General features: G+C 45.0%; 4 protein-coding genes across 5 annotated transcripts; 1 reads left to right on the top strand and 3 right to left on the bottom strand.

Moving 5' to 3' along the window:
- Positions 1-7,106: 7,106 nt before the first annotated feature.
- On the top strand, positions 7,107-10,166 carry LOC109772447 (uncharacterized). The gene is made up of 7 exons (XM_020331132.4): positions 7,107-7,284; positions 7,372-7,412; positions 7,638-7,695; positions 8,690-8,783; positions 9,524-9,608; positions 9,702-9,767; positions 9,887-10,166. The coding sequence occupies exons 1-7, from the start codon at positions 7,194-7,196 to the stop codon at positions 9,971-9,973; spliced, it is 522 nt and encodes a 173-aa protein (XP_020186721.1). The 5' UTR covers positions 7,107-7,193; the 3' UTR covers positions 9,974-10,166.
- Positions 10,167-10,613: 447 nt separating this feature from the next.
- Positions 10,614-13,910, bottom strand: LOC109772457 (DNA N(6)-methyladenine demethylase ALKBH1A). Of its 2 annotated transcripts, XM_020331144.4 has the most exons (9): positions 13,618-13,910; positions 13,455-13,542; positions 13,066-13,338; positions 12,811-12,986; positions 12,204-12,559; positions 11,568-11,706; positions 11,381-11,447; positions 11,189-11,310; positions 10,614-11,079 (listed from the first exon to the last, which is right to left on the bottom strand). In XM_020331144.4, exons 2-9 carry the CDS (start codon positions 13,517-13,519, stop codon positions 10,940-10,942), a joined length of 1,338 nt encoding a protein of 445 aa, XP_020186733.2. In that variant the 5' UTR covers positions 13,520-13,542; positions 13,618-13,910; the 3' UTR covers positions 10,614-10,939. The 2 variants fall into 2 exon arrangements, with proteins under 2 accessions (XP_020186733.2, XP_020186739.1); XM_020331150.4 differs by lacking the exons at positions 13,455-13,542; positions 13,618-13,910 and having other exon boundaries at positions 13,072-13,269.
- Positions 13,911-14,578: 668 nt separating this feature from the next.
- Positions 14,579-18,381, bottom strand: LOC109772470 (transcription factor BHLH6). Its single transcript, XM_020331156.4, has 5 exons — positions 18,157-18,381; positions 17,785-18,031; positions 17,273-17,536; positions 16,798-16,968; positions 14,579-15,009 (listed from the first exon to the last, which is right to left on the bottom strand). The coding sequence occupies exons 1-5, from the start codon at positions 18,234-18,236 to the stop codon at positions 14,932-14,934; spliced, it is 840 nt and encodes a 279-aa protein (XP_020186745.1). The 5' UTR covers positions 18,237-18,381; the 3' UTR covers positions 14,579-14,931.
- An 858-nt stretch (positions 18,382-19,239) lies between these two features.
- On the bottom strand, positions 19,240-21,145 carry LOC109772480 (S-type anion channel SLAH2-like). The gene is made up of 2 exons (XM_020331166.4): positions 20,656-21,145; positions 19,240-20,571 (listed from the first exon to the last, which is right to left on the bottom strand). The coding sequence occupies exons 1-2, from the start codon at positions 21,124-21,126 to the stop codon at positions 19,405-19,407; spliced, it is 1,638 nt and encodes a 545-aa protein (XP_020186755.1). The 5' UTR covers positions 21,127-21,145; the 3' UTR covers positions 19,240-19,404.
- Between the last annotated feature and the right edge of the window lie 589 nt (positions 21,146-21,734).

Raw genomic sequence — 21,734 nt, forward strand, 5'->3', positions numbered from 1 at the left:
CTAACAGATGGGTCTTGTCCATCACATCATTCTCTAATGATGTGATCCCGTTCATCAAATGACAACACATGTCTATGGTTAGGAAACTTAACCATCTTTGATTAACGAGCTAGTCAAGTAGAGGCATACTAGGGACACTCTGTTTTTTGTCTATGTATTTACACATGTACTAAGTTTCCGGTTAATACAATTCTAGCATGAATAATAAACATTTATCATGATATCAGGAAATATAAAATAACAACTTTATTATTGCCTCTAGGGCACATTTCCTTCACCAACGGGCTCGAAGTCTGTGGGTTGGGTTTGCGTCTAGCAAGACCGAGTGTATTGGGCAAGGTTTATCCAGCAACTCATCCAAAACTAATCTATGTCTGGTTTTCTTCTCGTCGGGCTCGTATTCCGGCGATCGATGTGTGTATGCTCGTTTGACGCGAGACTTTCCGTGTTGTGCGGCGGGCGGTGACCCCATGTTCATCTGTTGCGCCCTCCACATGTTTTCCATGGCGCAGTACTTGCGTACCATGTCTGATAGTTTGGTGAAGCTTTGAACTCGGCGACGAGCGAGGGCGTTCAAGAGGCCCTCGTCCTTGCAAGTGCACTGGAAAGCTTTGATTACCCGTTGGTCGCAACAAGATGCCATCTTGTTTTCACAAGGAGAAATCTAGCCCAATAATGATATGGACTGTCTCGTTTGGCAGCTATTTGACATACATGAGGTCCCATATGTCCGGACTTCCCGAATCCGGGGAGCATTCCACATGGTGGGTGGGTGGGAATTTTTTTGGGATTCCCACCTGCGGCGGTCCCGGATTATCCTCAATAGGAGGTTGAGTTGCGTCCGGTCTTGACCACGCAGGGTTCGGATCCGGACTGATGTGCGGCTGGATCGGCTCGAGGCCGGATTCAGCTTTAGGGCTCAAGTCTAGACGTATTTCTGGGCTAGTGTCTGACTCCGAGCTAAAGACTGAGACATTTTTAGCTTATAAGGCTGTGGCCCCTCCCGGGCCTCTTCGACGGTGGCGACGAGGTGCGTGACCGGAGGGGTGTTAATTTCTCAGTTGTTGGGTTTAAGCCTGACCTAATCATAGGCCGTGGGCCTGATAACGGAGATTCCCATTGCGTGGAATAGACTTGCAAGGTGGTCTGCCGGCTGGGCACACGGGGGTGTCGAATACTTCGGCGATTCGGCGGGGGTTCTTGTGGACGATCTGTCGGAGTCAGGCTTCAAGGCCGAACCCTAAGAGACACTTGATTCTTTTAGGTCTACTGGCCCCGAGGTTGATGCCCCCGAACCGGTGGGTCCCTCCATGGGGGCGAAGCCTTCGATAACTAAGCTAAAGAATCTATTACATAAGATGTAGAAGTTTCAGTTAAGACTGTAACAAAGTGCAAAGGTCGGGAAAGATCATTGAATCTACTGAACATTTCATGTTGGAAGAAGATGAAGCCTGCACATTACAAGGAAGCGGTGATATCTCCCAGCTAAAGAGGTATTACTTAAATAATTTCAAAGCCAAAAAGAAGTCCATATACACGGAACAAGTCTTGAACTTGATGAAACCTTCAGAAGATGTATAAATGGATCTTTGAATGATCATGGATAATTATCCTGAAAGAAAAGTCTTACAAAAGAGTTTTGTAGAAAAAGGAAGAGTTGATCTTGTCAAATCTTCATCTTAGTACCAATACTAAAAGTATAAATGGATTACAATGATGAGTGTTATTTATATAACAAACAAGACTGATTTGAAAGAGGTTTCAAAAAGAATGTATATATGATACAATTAAAAGGTTTTCCCAGGAATGTCGGAATGATATAAATATTTCTAGTCATGAGCATGATTTGAAATAATGTATCAAGTAGCTGGAATTTGATAAAGTAATTGGAGAATTTGGAGTTTATCAAGAAGCTTGTGCATACAAGAAGTTTAGTGGGAGCTCTATGACATTTCTGATTTTACATATGTATGACATATCACTTGATTAGAAATAATATAAAGTATATTAGCACAAAAGATTAAAATCATGTTTCTAAAATGACTTAGAATTATTGGATGAAAATCTATAGAGATAGATTGTAAACATCTGATTATACTAAGACATGTATTGTGACAAAGTTTTAAAGAAGTTTAAAAGGAGAAAATTATTTTCTCAAAAAAGTCACGTAGCATAGCAATGTGCAAAATCAATAGTTGATAAGCATGTGTGGATGAATAGAGTTCAATTTACTTCAGAGGTTGAATTCATCATATATGCTATGAAATGTACAAAGCCATATGTTTTGTAAATACTAATCATTAAGAATACCATGGTGATTCTAGTAGAAATTCACTAGGGTTATTACTTCAAGATTGAGTACCTCAATTGGACAAAGCTTTTCTTGTCCTTAGAGAAGATGAATAAATTATTGTAAGTAGTTACACAAAGTATTTGTTGTAAAGGTTACACAAAGACAACTTCATGGATTAATTATAGGGCTATAATTTTGAAATAATTTTAAAAAAGGGAACATAAATTTTGAATCTATAAATGATATAGATTGAAACTTGAGAAGTTTTTTCTAAACAATATATTATCTGGATCAATAAGAGTTCATTGATAAATTATGAGGTTGTTCCAAAATGAATATTGACTATATGGAGATATACAATTGAACTATATAGAGATATAGTGTTACTATAGGATGGACTATATGGCGATATAGTGCTACCATTAATGTAACAAAAGAATTACACAAAACCAGATATTACAAGGGACATTTACATTTGTGCCGCTAACTGGAACCACTACTCAGATTTACCCCTAATTTCAAAGCATGCTCAAATTTGCCCCTCTGCCGTTAGTTTCCCTTATAGAAATGCCCTTCTACGCCGTTACCATCCAGTAAACGGGCTTTGACCGTCTCGAAAAAATAGCAAAAAAATCTGAAATTTTGTGGGATCAAAGATACTTAGGTGCATGCAAATTTTCGTGATGTTTAGACATACCAAGAGCTCATGGCAAAGAAAACAACAAATTTATATGCCTGTGAATAGTAAATTCAAAGAAAATAGCAAGAAAATTCAAAAAAATATGAAATTGTTTGGCATCCAAGATGCTCGGGTGCGCAAGGTATGTGCAAAATTTTGTTATCAAATGACATGCGAGGAGCTCTAGCCAAAAACAAAATAGTGTATTTTCAAAGTTTTTTCCAAGCCATATTTTGTTTTTTTTTCTCCACGAGCTCCTACAATGTCCAAACACAACAAAATTTTGCACACACCTTGCGCACCCCAGCATATTAGATGCCAAAATTTCATATTTTTTTGAATTTACTATTCACAGGCGTACAAATTTACTATTTTTCCTTTGCCATGAGCTCCTAGAGTGTCCAAACAGCATGAAAATTTGCACACACCTTGCGCACTTGAGTACCTTCGATCCCACCAAATTTCATATTGCTTTTATTTTTTGCTATTTTTTGAGACGGTCAAAGCCCTTTGACCGGACGGTAACGGCATAGAAGGGCATTTCTATAAGGGCAACTAACGGCAGAGGGGCAAATTTGAGCATTCTTCAAAATTAGGGGCAAATCGGTGTAGTGGGTTCTAGTTAGGGGCACAAATGTAAATGTCCCATATTACAAACACAAATAACATTAGGGTTTGAAAAGTATCAAACTGAGTAACGAAGGCTCTACCACTGGCAAAGCATGAGAGACACCAGACAACCATGCATGTTAGAAAACATGCAACTAGATTATTGACTCTAGTGCAAGTGGGAGACTGTATGAAATAAGCCCTAGAAGCAATACTATTTGTATTATTATATTTCCATATTCATAATTATAGAGTTATATTCTATGCTATAACTACTATGATACTGGAATATGCGATTCAGTGGAAAACTCATATGCACGCATGGAATGATAAACGGTAAATAAAAGGTTCCTAGTCTTGCCTCTGGGACTAGCTCAAGTGTTTTTGGTGATCACGTTTTCCAGATCTTAGGATATCGTTAAGTGTAACGATGATCCTAAAACAACATTGAGATTATGACGTTGGAAGAACGATCATATTGAATCCACCCAATCTTGTTTGTTATGAATTGAGTTAATATTGTCTATATTCAATTATAATAACACATAGTGTTAACGTGTGACTTTGCTCCTTAGACCATGAGATCATCGTAGTCACTTCTTACCACGGTGGTCTTTGGGGTTGCTCAAACGTCACCTGTAACACGGTGATCATCACGATAACTTACAGGCTCATCAGAAAGTTTGACAAATGGCCGAATAGCTCGAGAGTGGGATTTGCTCCTCCGACAATGGAGAGATATTATTAGGGCCCTCTAGGTGTGATGGCATCCATCATCATATGGCTAGACACAGGTGACTACATCACGGGGATGCGGGAACATGATAACGAGAAAGAAGAACAAAACCGGTAACGAGGGTTTTGGTATAGTGAGCATGGTGATGACCGGGGAGGATACGGATGCATCCCGAGTATTGTGAAGTATCACGAAGCAAAGGGAACAACACATAATAAGCAAAGGTTCACTCGAATATCATTCGTGTGCTCATAGGGATCGATATGGACGTCCACGGTTCCGTTGTCGGCCATTGAACAAATGGTTTTGTTCATGTCTATGAGTTACCGAACCTACCGGGTCACAATATTAAAGAAATCATGATTTTTTGAGTGTTAGTAGGACGGGAGTGATGAGAATATATTTGTGGAATTATTTCATAAATATTCAGAATAGTTTCGAGAGGATCCGAAAGTGTTTCGGGGTCACCGGAAGGGTTTCGGTGAGTACCGGGTAATACCGGCTATTATCGATAAATTATATATAGGTGGAAAATGTTTTTCGAAGATGTTAAAAATATATATAATGGTCTGAAAGTATTTAGAACATTTTATATTTAATTTATATGTCAACGGGCCTAGAAAGGCCAGGAGGTGGAAGGCAACTTGGGCCACAAAGGCCCAAGTGGGGAAGGCGCCTCCTTGGAGGCCGAATTTGACAAGGGGGAGGATTCCTCCTCCCCCTCCTAGGCCGAAGCCCCAAGGGGGGCTCTTTCCCCCTTGGTGGCAGCCCCTCCTCTCCCCTCTATCCTATATATACTAGAGGATTTTGTCCTTTGAGACATACAAGTTTTGGATCCTCATCTAGTTCTTCTAGTTCTAGTTCTAGTTGGTCCTAGTTGACTAATTAGAGCTAGGCTAATCCTCTTATCCTCATGATTAGAAGTCATGTGTGGTTCTAATCTCCTCCCTCTAATTCTTCAGTGACGATTAGCTCTGGACGGCTAAGCACTGCCGGATCGTGAAGGTTGCACGCTTGCAACCAAGTAGAGAGACCGTGCGTTCGGTCTTCGGTTCGAGGGACTGTTCGTGGGCACTCATTGACGGTTTGAGGGACTCCAAGTACAATCTACACCGACACGTTCTTCTTCCGCTGCAACTCGGTGACGGTAACGATCGTGATCCCAATCCGTTATGCATCTTCATATTGATCTTGGGTGATCGTAGGCGCGGATTTTTGTTTTCTACTACGTTTCCCAAAACTTGTGCCGAATCAATAAATTTGGGTGAAATACTACCCTCGAAGACTGTTGCGATTCTCTATAATTGTGGATCATCAATGTTCCAGTCATGTCTATCACCTACCGAATCTGCAAGGTCACACACTTAAGAGTGATCAATTTGTTGAGTGCTAGATGAGTTAGGTGCTAGATGAGTTAGGTGCTTAAGAGAATATCACCGAAAATGTTTCAAAAATGTTAAAAATATTTACGGGGGGAACCGAAAGGGTTTCAAAGAGACTAGAAGTATTTAAGAGAAATACCAGTTCAAACTGGGAGACAAGAAAAGTTCCAGAGGGTATATAAAGGTATATGGGAGGGTTCTGGGAATTTCTAAAACCCCCCAGAGGTGTAGGAGGTGCCCTGGGCTAGTCAGTATATAAAAGGCCTATAGATGGTGGTCGAATGGACTTTTGAGGCCCAAGAGGCGGCGCCACTCCTTAGCCTTGGTGGCCAAGTTAGGACTTGGTGCAACTAGGGTTCCAGGCGGGCCCTACCCTTGTACGCCACCCCCTAGGGGAGGGCACCCCTCCTCCAAGGCGGTTGCCCCTCCCGCGGCCTATATATAGTGGAGGTGGAGCAACCCCTCTTTTGCACACAACTTCTACGTAAAGGTTGCCTCCTCCCTCTCTCGTTCTCCACAATAGTTGTCTTGTCGTAAGGCTGGCCCTTCCTCTAATTAGTTGGTCCCAGAAACAAGCTTTGGAACCCAGTGGTAATTTCAGTGGACTGGGAGCGCGCCACTTGGTGCGCCCAGCCGCCGCCATGTGTCGCGTGTTGGGCGCACCCTCGGGAATTTTTTTCTACACTCGTTTTTTCCGGCTTTGCTTGGTTTTCCCTAGGTTTTGGTGGAATTTCTTTTCTTTTCGGGAAGCAGTGCATTTCTACGAGAAGCACGATTGTGCTTTCTGAAAAGGGAAAAGCACGATTGTGCTTTTCAGAAAAGAGAAAAACCCAACATGTGCTTCCGCGAGAAGTACAACATGTGCTTTCATGAGAAGCACAACTATGCTTCCCGAAAAAAGCACATCCGTGCTTCGTGAAAAAGGGAAAATCACAACTTGTGCTTTTACGAGAGGCACAATTGTGCTTTCTGAAAAAAGAAACCATGTGTGCTATGAAAAGCACAACCATGTTTTTATTTTTTTGGCACTTTTGGAAATTTTTTGAGGTTTTCGTTTTTGTTTCCACTTTTTTCCGTTCTTTTGATTTATTTTTTATTTACTTTTTTTATTTTTCAGACAAAAGGCGCATCGAAACTTATTAACATGGGATTTAATCCCGAAAATCTCGATACGAGACAGACAATAATAAAAATGGTTCATGATTTGAACGAGGACAAAACTCCAGATAAGGTGGGTGGACCTATGCAAAAGTTTCCCCTTTAACTAGTTTTTTTTTTTGAGACAAGTCCCCTTTAACTAGTGATTTCGTTTGTTTTTTTAGGAAACTTGTTTCATTTTTCTTCAGATTGAGAAACTCAGAGCGGAACTAGACGAGCCTTGTACGGCCCAGGCCCATAAGAGATCCGGATTCGCTCTCACTTGTCACTTCCCAGGAGGAGCAGCACGAGCCGCACAAAGGTTGGTAGGAGCCGAGGAGAGAGTGGGGAGCTGCCATGGCGACGGCGGCCGGCGGCGGGAGCATGATGACGAGGGAGCAGCTGCTCCACCTCTTCTCCCGCTTCTCCTTCCTCACCTCGCTCCCAGGTCTCCCACCCCGCGGCTTTACTTTCCTCTCTGATCCCCGTCACTCTCCTCCCCTTCCTAATCGTGGTCTTTGGCGCGGAGTTCCAGAGTTCAAGGACCGAATCGCCGACGCCGTCAGTGACAAGCAGGTTGGGCATCTTTCTCGGCTCTTTCCCTCGCATTCCTTTGCTAGCAGCTTTAGCATCTGTAATTTGTGCAGATGCAATTGGACTGAATTGACTCGGTCCTCTGTAGTTTCATTCAGTTTGGACAGTGAAATATAATGGACTTGGATAGTACTCTACTTAGATAGATGGTTTAGTTCATGTGGAGCCTCCCTCTTACGGTATCCGTGTGTTCTTCTTGTTCCGCAGGAGGCTGTGGCGGTGACCACCGAGGTGCAAGAGGAGATCCTTCGCGAGATGGGGATCGGTATATGTTGCTAACTGCATTCTTGGCTCCATGCCTTTTCTGGTTTGCTTTGGTCTAGCTATTCTTGCGCAGATGCCAAGTTCGAATTGACAATGGCCTACCGTGTCTACTTTTGTAGTGATACCCAAATGCAGAATGTAGTCATGTAGAAAGATTTCGACGATTGGTACTCCCTCCGATCCATATTTGTAAGTGAGCGACAATTAAAATGGATTGGAGGGAGTACCATATTTGTAAAGCTATGCAACATATCCTGATGTATAAAAAATTAGTTTATTGAAGAGGTCCATACTTTTTTCGCCAAAAAAAAAGAAAAAAAAGAAGAAGAGGTCCATACTTCCTGTCAAATGTTCGGTATTGAAAGTGAGTACATGTGCCATACATGGAGTTACTGTTTAGCCAATAGCCCACTGTAGCTGCCACTGGCTTACAGCCATGATAAGTGTATTCATTTACTAGGAATTTTATTTCTCAAATTACTTCATATGATGGGTTGCAACACAATGCAGCTTCAGGTACTCAGAATACATGATGCCGATCGAAAAATATTTTTGCTGAATAATAAAGGAAACCAATCTTTTATTATATGATAAATCGATTGTGAGTTTGGTCCTGGTTGAAAACTATGAGTCGACAGCAGCAACAGTGTAGTTATCTTGGATGCAAGTCAAAAATCTGAACAACCAATTGCTCATAGCTGACCAACGCGAAGACATCACCATATGTTTGTAGTTTCTACTTCAGCTGTGTCCAGGTGCATCCTATTATAATCTTCAGTGCTTTGGAATCAATTCACCGTCTGCCATGGAGTCCTTGATGCGTCAAGTCTATAAAATGCTTTGTAAATGTTAAAAATAAATAAATCAAACTTCTACTTTCACTTGTATGCTAAGTGAGATTGCTAATTCATTTTCCTTGTAGAAGGGTTCAGAATGAATCATGCTTTTCTTTGACTTGACATGACTTATGCTGACATGTAATTTCTGAACATCAGATCCAGGTTTTGGTATTAGTTGTCTGGGAAAGGTGAACGTCGTGTATGAGAATGACATGGATTTGATGATTAAATTCTACCAATTTGTTGCCAAGTGAGAGCCTCATATTTTTTTCCCTGTATATTTTCCACTATTCCGCTATGTAAAACTGTCTACTACCCCCGTCCGGGTTTATTGCCCCCCCCCCCCTCCCCCGCGCGTATTTTGGGTCAAAATTTGACCATCTATATCAAACTAATAAAATATAAGTTATATGATACAAAAAACATATTCTTAGATTTGTATCTGAAAGAGCTTCCTCGTAGTATAATTTTTTGTGCTATATATTTTACATTTTATTAGTTAAATTTATTGTCAAACTTTAGCCAAGAATAAGAGAGGGCCTAATAAACCCGGACAGAGGTAGTAGTGGGGTAAGAGACCTGCCAGCAATGCTTAGTTTATTTATTCACTATTTTGGATTTAGCAGTTTTCCAATTGCATTTGTGTATGTTACACCCCATAGTTTCATGTATTAGTTCCTATGTTGCATAGCCTTTACATAATTTAGTGACATAGTGGCATATTAATTTTTCTAAAGAAATCAACTTATATGGTAGTGCAAGTTTGAATATAGTCCATGCTGATCTGTGTAGTGGTGTGTTGTTTTATTTATTTATTTTCAAGGAAAAGAGCTGTATCAGTTAATGCGTCAGTCATAAAACAGAACAAGTCAAATGAATATACAGCCACAATTACCTGCTCTCTGGCAAGAATAGTTTGTGGTTTACAAACTTGACCTGAACTATTGTTTAAAAGCCATGTTCTGATTATTTTCCCATTTAATTTGATAGAGAAGAGATGGCTATTGATGAGGCCGAGCTTGAGCCTCTAGAGTTTGCCGAGAAAATGCACACTCAACAGGAATTGCAACAACAGGTGAGGCAAAGATGTTTTTATAGTGCCTTCTTCAAAACATCCATCTTAACTGTATTGAAGATGCTAATTACATTCTTTTGATTGCTGTTGCAGCAACTGGAGATGTTGGTTCAAATTAGAAAATACAGCCCCGAGAGCCAATCTGTCATACTTGAGACTGTACGTTCTCTATGCTCTTCCCCTTTCAGTAAAACATACACAACCAGAGTTTTGTTTTAACTGTTTATCAGCAGAAGAAGCAATGCAAAACGCTTACCTTGACATTATTGCCAATGCAGTTGCGCAAGCAGTTGGAGAGTGCTGATTTCGATACCAGTGCGTCAATCTTGACTCCGGAGCAGATCCAAGAGATTGTTGAGAAATAGTTCACATGTTTGACGAGATGAGAGATTTACATCCCATCCAGTCTTCTCCCCTCTACTATAGCTGATGGTTGTATTCCGCCCATACACCAAGCATATAATTGCCATCCAGCTTTACTTCATGTAATCTGCACTTTGCTAAGTGAAAAGACTACAAGTGTTCTACTTAATATTATCTGCATTTTGCCACCAGAAAGGCTACAAATAGTGTACACAGCTTCTTGCTATACATTCACTTCACCCCAAATGCATACAATTAGCCTTGACGACACAACCTTGTCAAAACATCCAGTTTAAGCAAATACAATTTTCTTTCTTATTTTCCATGGAGACAGTGAGTTGCCATTATCGATCGACAAAGGAAGGCAGTTAAGGAGACGACTGAATATTGACAGAAGGATCTATGGTAATACTAAGGGCCAACAGAAGAAGATCACATTTTTCAAATTGCTGACTTCTCCTGTTCTCCATGACTTTGAATTGTGCCCAAACATGATACAGACGTTTCTATCTTTGATAGGACACTGTATTCAATGTATTACAGGCTGAAAAATATGAACACATCTCACCATTTTAGCTTGTCCATCTGCACAGCAGAAGGTAAGTTTTTGTTCAAAGAATCAACAGAGATCTTGGCAAGTAATTTTTCTGAAAAAAGAGTACACAAGATGAACAACTTCTCACACATCAGGCACTAAGCCATTAAGTGATTTACATTCTCTCACATTAGCCAGATTTTTTAATGATAACTGAGGTCTTGCTGAGGGTATGAAACTATCAAAAATGCCCTATCCATGAAAGGACTACCCTTTGAAGGAAGATGAATGCTTCTCCTGGTCAATAAATTACCCCATCTTCCATGAACATTTCAGAAACAAACTCCAGACACAGTTAATCAAACAATTGCACATCTAGTGTAGGCCCGAGAGGCGGCAGGAGAGCAAACTTTCAATAATAACTAAAGTAGCTTCAGTATACTTGTCTTATGTTGATATTTATCCTTGAATTATGAATGTAGTCCAATATAAAGCGGTCATCATCATCAGATAGTTCTGATACCAGCCCAGAGATATCTTGCTGGTCACCCTCTGTGAAGATCCGTGGGACACCTGTAGAATAGAGGCCATGAGTTATTCTAGAAAGCTGATGATCCATGGTATTTCAGTTAACTTTCTTATTAAGACATAATCTTTTTCCCATTAAAAATAAATAAATTACCATGGAAGCGCTCTCGTGCTTCCCCAGCCATCAGTACAATATCACCACTTCGCAGGAACATTGGTGTTGGAGCTTCATCCCTTGTCTTCCCTCCAAGAAGAAAAATACACTTGCAACCCAAACTAAAACAACAAAAAAGTAAGAGACTACACTCAAACGAAGATCATTATATAAGCAACTGAACCGTAGTACCTTATGCTCACAATAGGTTTTGTCCAATCTGCTTCCATGTCATCAACATGGCCACCAAGCATGTCGCCTACAGAAGTCAAAGCTTATTGTTTCAGTATGGACAGAGAGGGAAGGATGCAACTTCGAGGTAATGTGCCATGGTGTATATCTACGAGGTTATTCATGTTTGAAAAGACAAGCTACATACTTGGACCATAATAGTTCACGATGGCCGCTTCTGCGGTGAATTCTTCTCCAGAAGGCATTGCTGGAACGGCCATCTTTTTTGCTAGAGTAGCAAGGTCATCTGGAATCTTGCTATGTGGAAGCGATACATCATAGTTACGCTGACATAAACAGGAAATGGTTAATATGCAGTTGTAACCAAAAGTGTATCTTACAGTGCAATAAGTACATGATTCTAATTAACTGCAAGCACCGCGCAAGAGATTGCAGCTATCAAGTTTCATGGCTGAGTATGAGAATAAGTTACATCATTATATTAGTGTATGATGTATGCACACTAGGATTGGATGCATAACGATTTCAGGGATCATCATGCTTAAAAACAGCTTTGCAAGGAAGGACTATCGTAATCAAACAAAGCTCCTTAAGTAATAAAATATTGTTATGCGCTAACATGGAATTATGAATTCATCGTCATCATAATATAATTATATGAATTGGGCTTGCTCGTCGCAACTGCAGAAAATTTGGAAGAAAAATATGCCTGCTGGTTTATTCATATTCACATGTAAAGTAGCATATTTCAATACCATCAGAAGCTAAAAGAATTAAATTCAAGAAAAATGAAAATAAAGACACATCAATTGTACATACATACTTTTGACCAATCAAATTGCAAGCCAAGGGTGCTCCACCGGAGCTTGCGCACAAGAGCAGCTGCCATGGTCGACTTAGGTCTTTCCTCCTTTTGGATCTCTGAGTCATCCACAAATTTGAATTTACCCGGATGTGCATTTTCCCCAACATTATTCTGCTCATCTCTTGGTTTGCCACTGGAACTTTCCACTTCAACCAAAATCTTCTGGTTTTTAGCAGCAATGAGCAAGTCAGAAATTGGACCATATGTAGCAGTCAAGTTGGTTCTATTAGGAGGCTGTGGGAATGTTTTCAAGCTTTCCCTGATCCAATAGCACTGTTCCTCGGTAGATAGAGCACCAGGGATGAAATAGAATCCTACAGAGTTATGCGAAGGGTATCAGTACTATTTCACATGAACAGTATAATGAGATTAGGATGATTGATGCCTATTAGGTATGACGATCAAGTGTTGGAGGCTGAAATATTGACATAAATAGGTAAGCTAAACCCTAATAATTACTGAAAAGTTGTAATTTTTTGCAAGTTGCCACTGTTCAAATGCAATGTCCTGCCTTGGTAAATTGTAAGAACAAAAATCCAAACTGGAGCATGAATTGTGGAGTTACCCGGCCGGTCGAGGAAGCAGAACACGGGCAGGTGGAAGCCGGCGCGGTCGCACCTCCGGATCCCGGCGGGCAGCTCGCCTTTTCCGGCAGCAAGCAGCGCGTGGAAGTCGACCACCGCGGACAGGTCCCCGCCGCCGCCGCCGCCGCCAAATCCACCACCACCGGCTTGCTTGCCCCTGTAGCGCTTGAAAAGTCAGGGTTCTGCTCTGCTGTTCCCGCACAGAGATGGCAGAGAGAGAGGGGAGAGAGAGAGACCTGGACCTGGATTTCGACCTGCCCTTGCGACTGGGCGGCTTGTAGAGCTTGTACTGCTTCTCGGCCCGCCGGAACGCCGTGCGCTCCGCGGCGGCCCCGGGCTCCGTTTCCGCGTACATCGCCGGCAAGTGTGCCGCCGCCGCCGCCGCCGTTCTCGCTGTACCCTCTTGTTTTTCCCCTTCGGATTGGTGGTCTTGGCCCACGGAAGTTAATAGTGCGCCGAACCAGTTTCGGTCCAGGTTCCTGTCTCCCCCTCCTCGACTGGGCCAGGAACTGTGCACAGAACCAGGCCCGGCCCAGGTTTGATTGGGATGGCGTGGATAAATTAGGAGGTCTGTCTCAGGAGACGGAAGTTAATCAACCTGCAGATCGATCTAGGGCTTCATTACCGCCGGCGATCTTGGCGAGGGCGTGAGCGGTATGGCTGCCGCCGGAGGGCCGCCGGAAAGGCCATTCTCGAGGGCCGTCTTGTGCGACCTGCAGGCATGCACCATTGAGTCCGCTACAGGAACAGGAACGGCAGAGACGAAAGGATCTGCTGCCGAGTTCAACCAGAAAGAGCTCCATGGCATCGGTGGTGATGGCGCCGGGGGAGACAACGATGGCAGCAGGCTCCATGGCGTCGGCAACGATGGCCTCATCGTGAGCGGCCGCGGCGATGATGATGACGACGACGACCGCAGGAGCAGCGAGTATGACGATGAGGACAATGGGGGGTTCTACAGACCGCAGGACATGGCCAACTACATCAGCGAGGACGACGGCTGCGACGAGAGGGACTATCCACCACCGGGTCACATGATCTGCTACAACGGAGACAGCCAAAACCTGAACTTAGCCTACTCCTTTTCTCAGTATCGGGTGGAGCTCTTCACCGTGCGTCCTCGCTTCCGCTTCACGGGGTCCTTCGCCGCCACCGACGGCTTTGGTTGCCACCTCTGGTCCTCGCAGAGAGGAGACACCGTCGATCCACAGGATAATCTGATACTCGAGTCGAGCAGCGCCCTGACGGACACCTTCTGGATCAAAATCAAGATCACAAGGGAAACTTCTCGTTCACGGTGAACCCGTACGCGTGCAACAAAGTCATCACCCACACCATCTCCACAAGACACGGCCGCCAGATAGACATGACCTTCATGGCGCTGCATAAGGCTATACATGCCAACGTGTACGTCAACCTCGATCTCGCACCTCCCGGTGCCACTGGGAGCGGCACCGTCTACCATGTCTATGGCGAGATCACCGCGCACCACGAACTCTATGACGGTGAGAATGTCGTGCTCTTTTCTTGTGGAGAAGAGAACAAGGCGGAGGTCATCGATGGTGAGCTCCCGCTATCACGGAAGTGTGTGGCTGTTCCGATATACATGGAGCCACTCCTGATACTCTACCTGGACCTGCACGTTGCAACTCACTATGATCGTGATGACGAGGGTCACACCATCGCCTTTCGAGATTATATTACCTTTTACCCTGATCAATATGTAAAAAGAATCTGCAATGCCGACCATGGTAAAGTTAAAGTGCGGATTTCATACCAGTAGTTGCGGTGCACAAAGTTGTAAGCTGAACTGAAGTTCTATAATTATGTATGGAGATGCCCATACAAATCCAAAGGGAGGGAGCACTAATACTACGAGCTTACATAAATTCTAGGCACAATTACTATTTTTTGGGCCATATAAGTGATTGCAATTGTAGTCACTTTTATTAGAATGTTGTAATACCAGATTGGACCAAACCATGCGCTCTCCTCCATGATCTAGTGAGCATGATGGAGCATCGGTAGTTGGGGTGCCCATCACACATTCTTTGACACACTTGATCTTCCTCAGTGACTCATGGACTTTGGTGGGCTTCTTCTCACATCGAGAATTCGAGATGGCTGAGTGTAGCCTGTACCATCTCCTTGATCGTCTCAACACTATCCGTTTCTTCCGTCTGAAAAATATAATAGCTAGATTTTCAAAGAATATAAATGGTGTTGATATTGGCACAAAATATAGTGAGATTATGTGCATGCTACCAAATGCATATGTGTAATCTATGTGTTCACAAGCTTAAGTCAAGCCAACGTATGTCTAATGAGTTGTATGAAAGCAAGTGTGACTAAAATACATAGCCATATGAACTAGCAACACGATCATTGATCAATGTAATTGGGAAAAATATGTTAGGCAATAAGTTTGCTGGTAATCCCTTTTTCAGAACATCAGTATGGCTCTATTGATTCATGACACAAAGTCCGCTAGATCGAAAGACCTGAAATGAACACCAACAACAAGACCAAAGATCATGTCAAGGTCCTTCAAAGCCGGCATCTTTAGATCCCATCTTGATGTTTCGCCGAGTACCTGATGATGAAGTTACAAATTCCATACAAGCTGGACTAACTTCATAAGGTCTAAAGAGCCAACCTCATAAGGTTTAAAGAGACTTAAGAGCCGCACACCTCAAGAATGTTTTTTTAATGAGCCATATAGGGTCGCACGTCTCACAAGGAAAACTTGTGAAACTGATGCCTAGTCGGCATTGAGGAGGAAGAATATCAAAAGTATGAAGCGACTACTAATGAGAACCATTGGCTCTATATGGTAGACCTAGACCATGATAACAATGCCAGGGAAGTGATAGAGCCAAAATATCTATGTTCCGCATGACACCATCTCAACCACCGAAAGCACACAAAACCTAACAAAGAACATATAAGAAATGAACACCAAGCATTGATAAGTGGTTCCCTTGCCTCTCACCGACTGATGAGGTGTCTGTGATGTGGGGAACTTGTCAAGATTGAAATGGTGAATGATTGTCTATCGGTGCCCATTGTTTCTTTGGGGTCTTCCATTAGGATGACATGTCGATGAAAATTTGTTAGATCATACATTCTTTTATGGTTATTTTTATAGTAACATTTTTCATAATCGTCTCCATGAAACTAAACAATAGACAAGAAAAATTGTATCCAACCCTTCAAATCATGCCTATAAATTTACGTTTTTTCACAATGTTTTTTCAAATATCTCCCACCTGCTGGGCAGGATTCCGAGTATGTGCAATTCGTCTCAGTTATCCAATGATAAAAGCAAAAGATGCACAACATACAAAAATTGAACAGGGTTGAAGAACAAGAGACGATGGCAACCCTCTTAGGCCTGGTTTGGAGCACAAGATAGGAAAATAAATAGGAATATGATTAAATAAATAGAGAAATAGGAAACACATGATTACACATTTTCTCTTTCCTTCTTTCTCTCTTTTGGCTGTTCATTGGCGAGCAACGGCTGCCATCAACGAGCGTGACTTTGGGTTTGGGGGGGGGGGGGGGGGGGGAGGTTGGAGTGGATGTTGGGAATCCTGTGGTTTTACTAAAAAATAAATAAGGAAACGAGTTGTTATCATGTGAGATTCTTGAGGCTATCTTACGTTCCAAGTGGGCTGAAGAGAAAATCTTCTGTATGAATTGTGTTTCTCCACTATTGCCGTAATTTTCCTTTGAAACCAACTAGGGACTTGGTTCCCTTGTGAAGTAAAACAGGATCCTAAATTTACAAACTCCCATAACTAACAGTGACATTCCTTATGATGTCATCCATGTGACATCACTCAAAGAATTTGTGAGTGACCGAGCGAAAGAGATGGGAGCAAGCTTTTCGTTCATGAAATCAGGTGGAGAAAATAGAGGAAATTAATTGGACGAGAAATGCAGCAAATCACACGGATGGTTACCTCGATGAACATAGTGTGGACTGTGCGGCCGTCCACGACGGTGACACTTGAGTTGATGACCTTGAGACGGAGCGAATCGAGCGCCTTGTATATCTTCGCCATGACATGCTGAGCATTGTCGTGCCTCATGCTCACCACCGCCAGCTTCTCCGCTATGGGCATCACTTCCAGCTGTAGAAATGATAAACCACACGGTTATTCGATGGTGTGTTTTGACATCCTCGGTCTTGTTTCATAGAGTTGCCCCAAAATGTTTCACATTTGCCATGTTATCTTGGAAGCGTTTCGTTGTCTATAAAATGTTTGGATATAATTAACAACATATTTCTCTTTGCTCACATTTTAGTTGTTACACAAGGTTTTTTATTCTTTTCATCAGAAATATTCTCACTAGATTTACACTTTGACTTCTCGATCAATTTACATACAAAGACCCGAAAAATGCTACCCAACTTCTCCGGCGAGCAAACTTTACCTCAAGGAGGACCGGATGCGTGGCAGGAGAAGTGACGGCGTCATTGATGGAGGAGGAGGAGGTAGTCCTCCTCATCTTCTTCCGCGGCGAGAAGCCAACGCCGGTGTCCTCCACCCCCTCGCTACCGGTCGAGGCCGCCGACTTGACCACGGCGGTGCAGCCGCCGGCCTCGAGGTCGGACACCTCGGCGAGGATCCGGCACTCCTGCTCCTGCAGCTCCTCGATGTATGCGACGGCGTCCTGGATGATGGACGCCTTGTCCATCTAACGTGGCACAAATTATAACAGAAAACTCAATCAAATGAAACTGTATTAGCTAGTACTTCCTCCGTTTCTAAATATAAGCCCTTTAAGGGATTTCAATATAAACTACATACGGAGCAAAATGAGTGAATCTACACTCTAAAGTATGTCCGTATGCAGTTTATACTGGAATCTCTAAAAAAGCTTATATTTAGGGGAGTATGAAGTAGACGCAAGTCCTCTTCACCTACTAGTATGAAGAAGCAAACCTTGGTGATGTTTGGGACGACGCCGCGAATGGCGTAGAGCTTCTCGTTGAGCCGCCTGCGCCGGACCCTCTCCTCGACGATGTTCTTGCTCGCCCTGGTGGCCCTCGTCGACGCCGTGGACCGCGAGCTGGTGGCGCCGTCCGGCGAGCTGGTGGAGTCGTTGTAGCCGGAGGAGTCGAGGCCGGAGAGCGAGTCCTCGGCCGGCAGGTACGAGCTGCAGCAATCCGCCAGGCTCATCCAACGTTTGCTAGGCAGGGCAGAGCGAAACAGACGTCGTCAGCAATGCAATGGTTTGACGCAAGAGAGATTGAGAAGCAGAGTGGTCGTGATTTCTTGAACCACGCGCGGTGTTCATCTCATCTCATCACTTACCTATCGGCGTTGCCGAGATCGAACACCAGATGGGCCTCCAGCTCCAAGAAGTCCAAGCTCGCGTCCATGTCGGCCTCCATTTCTCTGCTCTGCTCCCTCTCCCTCTCTCTCCTTCGAGGGTTTTGTTGTGCGCCATGGCCGACGTGGCGAGCGAGAGCACCCTATCCTGGTGCCACCTGGCGCCCTGCCGACCAAGCCATCGTGTCTGCTGCACGGTAATTGGCTGCTTCTCCATTTTCGGATTGCTCCCCCATAATATTCGAGATGGAATCTGAATCTGTGCGCTGCTGTTGTCCCGTAAATATCTCCGTATGTTTGGGTCCATCAGCTTTGGCGCCTCGCAATAATTAACATGGCGCATAGAGCCAAAAATAAGTCGGCCTCTTGCCCCATGGATAGGTTGATTGATAGGTTCTCATAAGTTTGTTTGGTTGATAAGTTTCACACGAGGCTCTTGAATTTGAAGGTGACACATCAATTTATTGAAGCTCTTGAATTTGAAGGTGACACATCAATTTATCGAGGCTCTTGAATTTGAAGGTGGCGTGGCCAGACCCTTTCACATGGTTTCAGCTACGTGGCGTGGGTGACTCTGGGCGAAACCGCGAAAGCTTAGTCTTCAACATGGGGCGATGCCGGTGGCAACGGTGCCCGCGGACGCGTTGTTTCCTTTTTGAAGGCGTCTTCGAAGAACCCATTCACTTTTGTTCAGGAGGTTGATATGCTGGTGATGTTGTTCTTGTTCGTCCGGTACCTGCTTAGTTGTTTTTACTTGTTTTCTCTTTGTTTGTTCTCTTTCGGTCTTTGGCCTTGTTTCCCTATTAAAAAACCGGGCCACTTTGTATTTTCTTTCTTTTTCCTATCTATATGAAATTGTAGGAACACCCTGCTGCTTGCATGGTAAAAAGATAGTTTAGTAGGAAATGCCTCGCGCCATTTTCAGCTTGTGAGTTATTCAGTATATGGAATTGTTGGAGATGAGAATAGAGTCTTAGAAAGGCCACCAATACTATACTAATTTAAACTTCTCAAGAAGCCACTCAGTTTGCAAACACAAATGTTAATTCTAGAAATTATATATCGTACCATGGCAATGCAAATTGCTATAGGATATCAATGCAAATTGGCAGATGATGGAAAAAGAACAAAAGAAATCAAAGAGAAGGAACTTTGTACAAATAAGTTGGTACTAATCAATATAAACTCTTGTGTGCATTCACAACATGCATCCTGCTGTTCACCGACCATCTAACACTCTGCTCTTTCGTGCCCATATATCACCGGAGACTCGCCGATGCTGCTCGTCGTCCTAGAGTTAGCGGATGAGCTGCTACTTGATGCCGGAGTGGGCAAGCGGAGGTGCGCAAGTATGTTGCTAAACTTGGGCCTCTTCTGCTTGATGGCGATGGAAACGTCGTTGGGGAACAGGTCCCCACACACGAAGGCGTGGTACACCGTGGTGGCCAACACGCCGATGACGGTGAGAACGGCAATTCCTGATAGCCCGACGGCAAGCGTCAGTGTCAGCATGTTGTTCACCTCTGACGCATACAACACCGTCGCTAGGGCAACACTCGTCATCGGGAACGTGTAGGCCCACCAAGCCAACGAGAACCTTAACCCCCGGAACAAGTTGACCCGCACCACCAACGATACATAGAGGAAGAGCGAGACGAAGTATAGGAGCTTGGCGCCGTTGTTGAACTCGCCGGAGATCCTCGCCCATGCCATGGACGCGACACTAGGTGCTGCGACGAAGAGGAAGAAGACCGGGTGGAGCTCCTTGGGGAGCTGCTTGTTGGTGGGGAGGCGTTGGTAGAGGGTGACGAAGAGCACCGCATAGTGGGCCAACCCGACAGCAAAGAAGAAGATGGGAAGCTCCCGGAGGCCCATCCTGGCGCCGAGTAGCGCACCAACAAAGTTGCCAACAACAGCGAGGTGGTTGGACGGGTTGGCCACCTTCGAGAGGCGCCGCTCGCCGCTGGACATCCACTGGCCGTAGATCTTGAGGTCGAGGCATAGGATGGGCACCATGAGAAAGTACCAGAAGAGATGGTGGATCTCCCACTCCGGGCGGGGCACTCCCTTGACGAGGAAGAGGCAGGCGACCCAAGGAGCGAAGAAGAAGTTGACGCGGACCGGATGGTGGAACTCGCGGCGGACGGCCTCAAAGTAGAAGACGACCTTGAGGAGGTAGACGATGGAGACGACGGCGGTGAGGGCAACGGAGATCCACCAGAGGACATGGTTGGCGGCGGGGCACACGCGGAGGAACGCCATGGAGGGCTCTGACTCGAGCGTCTTCCATAGCATCGCCTGGCTACTGACGCCGAGGCACATCCCGAACGCGCTGATGGGGAATCGAAGCAAGAAAGGCCACAGCTCGTCCTTGGGCAGCACCGCCACCTCCGTCGACTGCACACATTCAATCCGCTGTTAGAAACAGAGGAACGAGACCCTCTGGTTTTTGCTTGCAGGAAAAGGTAAAATGCGACATACCCGAAGGGTGTCGAGCTCGGCGCCTTCCAGGGCGTCGAAGTAGCGGCCGGCGGTGGGGACGTCGTGATCATCGTCGGTGTCCTCCTCGGAGATCTTGGCGCTGCCACGCTCGAGGTCAGCAGCTGGCAGTTCCTGCGACAGGCCGCGGAGGGTGGAGAGCTGGCGGTCGAGGCGGCCGGAGAAGGTCCTCAAGCGGTCGAATCGCCGGTCCCGCTTCCGCGCGGTGTTGCTCCGTGGCACGGCCGGCACCTCGGCGCTGCCTCTGACTGCCGGGGACGGCAGCGAGTGTTGACGGGCCTGCCTCAGCGGCACGGCGAGGTGGTGGACACCGAGCTTCGTCTCGCTCGACGGTGAGGCTGGGACGCTCAGCGACACAGAGAAAGGCGTCTCCATCGTCCTACCGCCGACGACATCCGCCGGGAAGCCCGGCTTGCCGTCCATCTGGACAACGATGTTCTCCATGGGCGCCATGGACCTCGACGGACTCTCCTGAAAGTGGCAACGGTATCAGCTTTGAATATCATGTTGCTCCCAGCGAGCTCGTGTAATATACACGCGCGGCTGATTGATCCTGGCAAGTGGCGGGCCAGCGGGATGATGCACGTGGACGGGGGACACGAAGGTGCGTTCCACCGGCCGCACCAGCTGCACGCACGTACCCCCAGAAGGCCAGCTTGCTACAGCAGCAGCGGTCGCGCCGAATTCTTCCATGGTCCTCGAATTGCCACGTCGCCGCGCGCCGACTACCCCCGTCTTCGTCTTCACCCGACCCGACGACGATCGAGCTAGGAGACGGGATCTCATCTCCTGCATGCATGCATGCACCTCAGGACGGAAGGACACACGAGCCTACTGTACTGCACGGTTTGCCCCTAGCCACGTATGTCCCCGTGCGGAATAAGACGATCGATCGGCGTGTATGGTTCAGGTCGGCGAGGGCGCATCGCGCATGGTGGTTTGGGTCCCTTTTGCTAACACGTGTCAAAAAAAATACAGCCGCGTCAAAGTATATCACACGCCCACACTTTTGGCCCTCAATTTGCTAATGAAATGTAAATTGCATGCCGCAAAACATACCA

The sequence above is a fragment of the Aegilops tauschii genome, chromosome 3, assembly GCF_002575655.3.
Source record: "Aegilops tauschii subsp. strangulata cultivar AL8/78 chromosome 3, Aet v6.0, whole genome shotgun sequence".
Lineage (NCBI taxonomy): Eukaryota > Viridiplantae > Streptophyta > Magnoliopsida > Poales > Poaceae > Aegilops > Aegilops tauschii.

Coding starts and splice junctions, on each gene's coding strand:
- LOC109772480 (XM_020331166.4), bottom strand. CDS start 21,126: ATGGCGCCCATGGAGAACATCGTTGTCCAGATGGACGGCAAGCCGGGC. Junction 20,572..20,655: donor CCGAGCTCGACACCCTTCGG/GTATGTCGCATT, acceptor GAATGTGTGCAG/TCGACGGAGGTGGCGGTGCT.
- LOC109772457 (XM_020331144.4), bottom strand. CDS start 13,519: ATGGCCTTTCCGGCGGCCCTCCGGCGGCAGCCATACCGCTCACGCCCT. Junction 12,560..12,810: donor CTGCTTCCTCGACCGGCCGG/GTAACTCCACAA, acceptor ATAACTCTGTAG/GATTCTATTTCATCCCTGGT. Junction 11,707..12,203: donor TGCAATTTGATTGGTCAAAA/GTATGTATGTAC, acceptor TGTTTATGTCAG/CGTAACTATGATGTATCGCT.
- LOC109772470 (XM_020331156.4), bottom strand. CDS start 18,236: ATGGAGGCCGACATGGACGCGAGCTTGGACTTCTTGGAGCTGGAGGCC. Junction 18,032..18,156: donor GATCTCGGCAACGCCGATAG/GTAAGTGATGAG, acceptor TGCCCTGCCTAG/CAAACGTTGGATGAGCCTGG. Junction 15,010..16,797: donor TCCACACTATGTTCATCGAG/GTAACCATCCGT, acceptor TATATTTTTCAG/ACGGAAGAAACGGATAGTGT.
- LOC109772447 (XM_020331132.4), top strand. CDS start 7,194: ATGGCGACGGCGGCCGGCGGCGGGAGCATGATGACGAGGGAGCAGCTG. Junction 7,285..7,371: donor CTTCCTCACCTCGCTCCCAG/GTCTCCCACCCC, acceptor GCGGAGTTCCAG/AGTTCAAGGACCGAATCGCC. Junction 7,696..8,689: donor CCTTCGCGAGATGGGGATCG/GTATATGTTGCT, acceptor TCTGAACATCAG/ATCCAGGTTTTGGTATTAGT.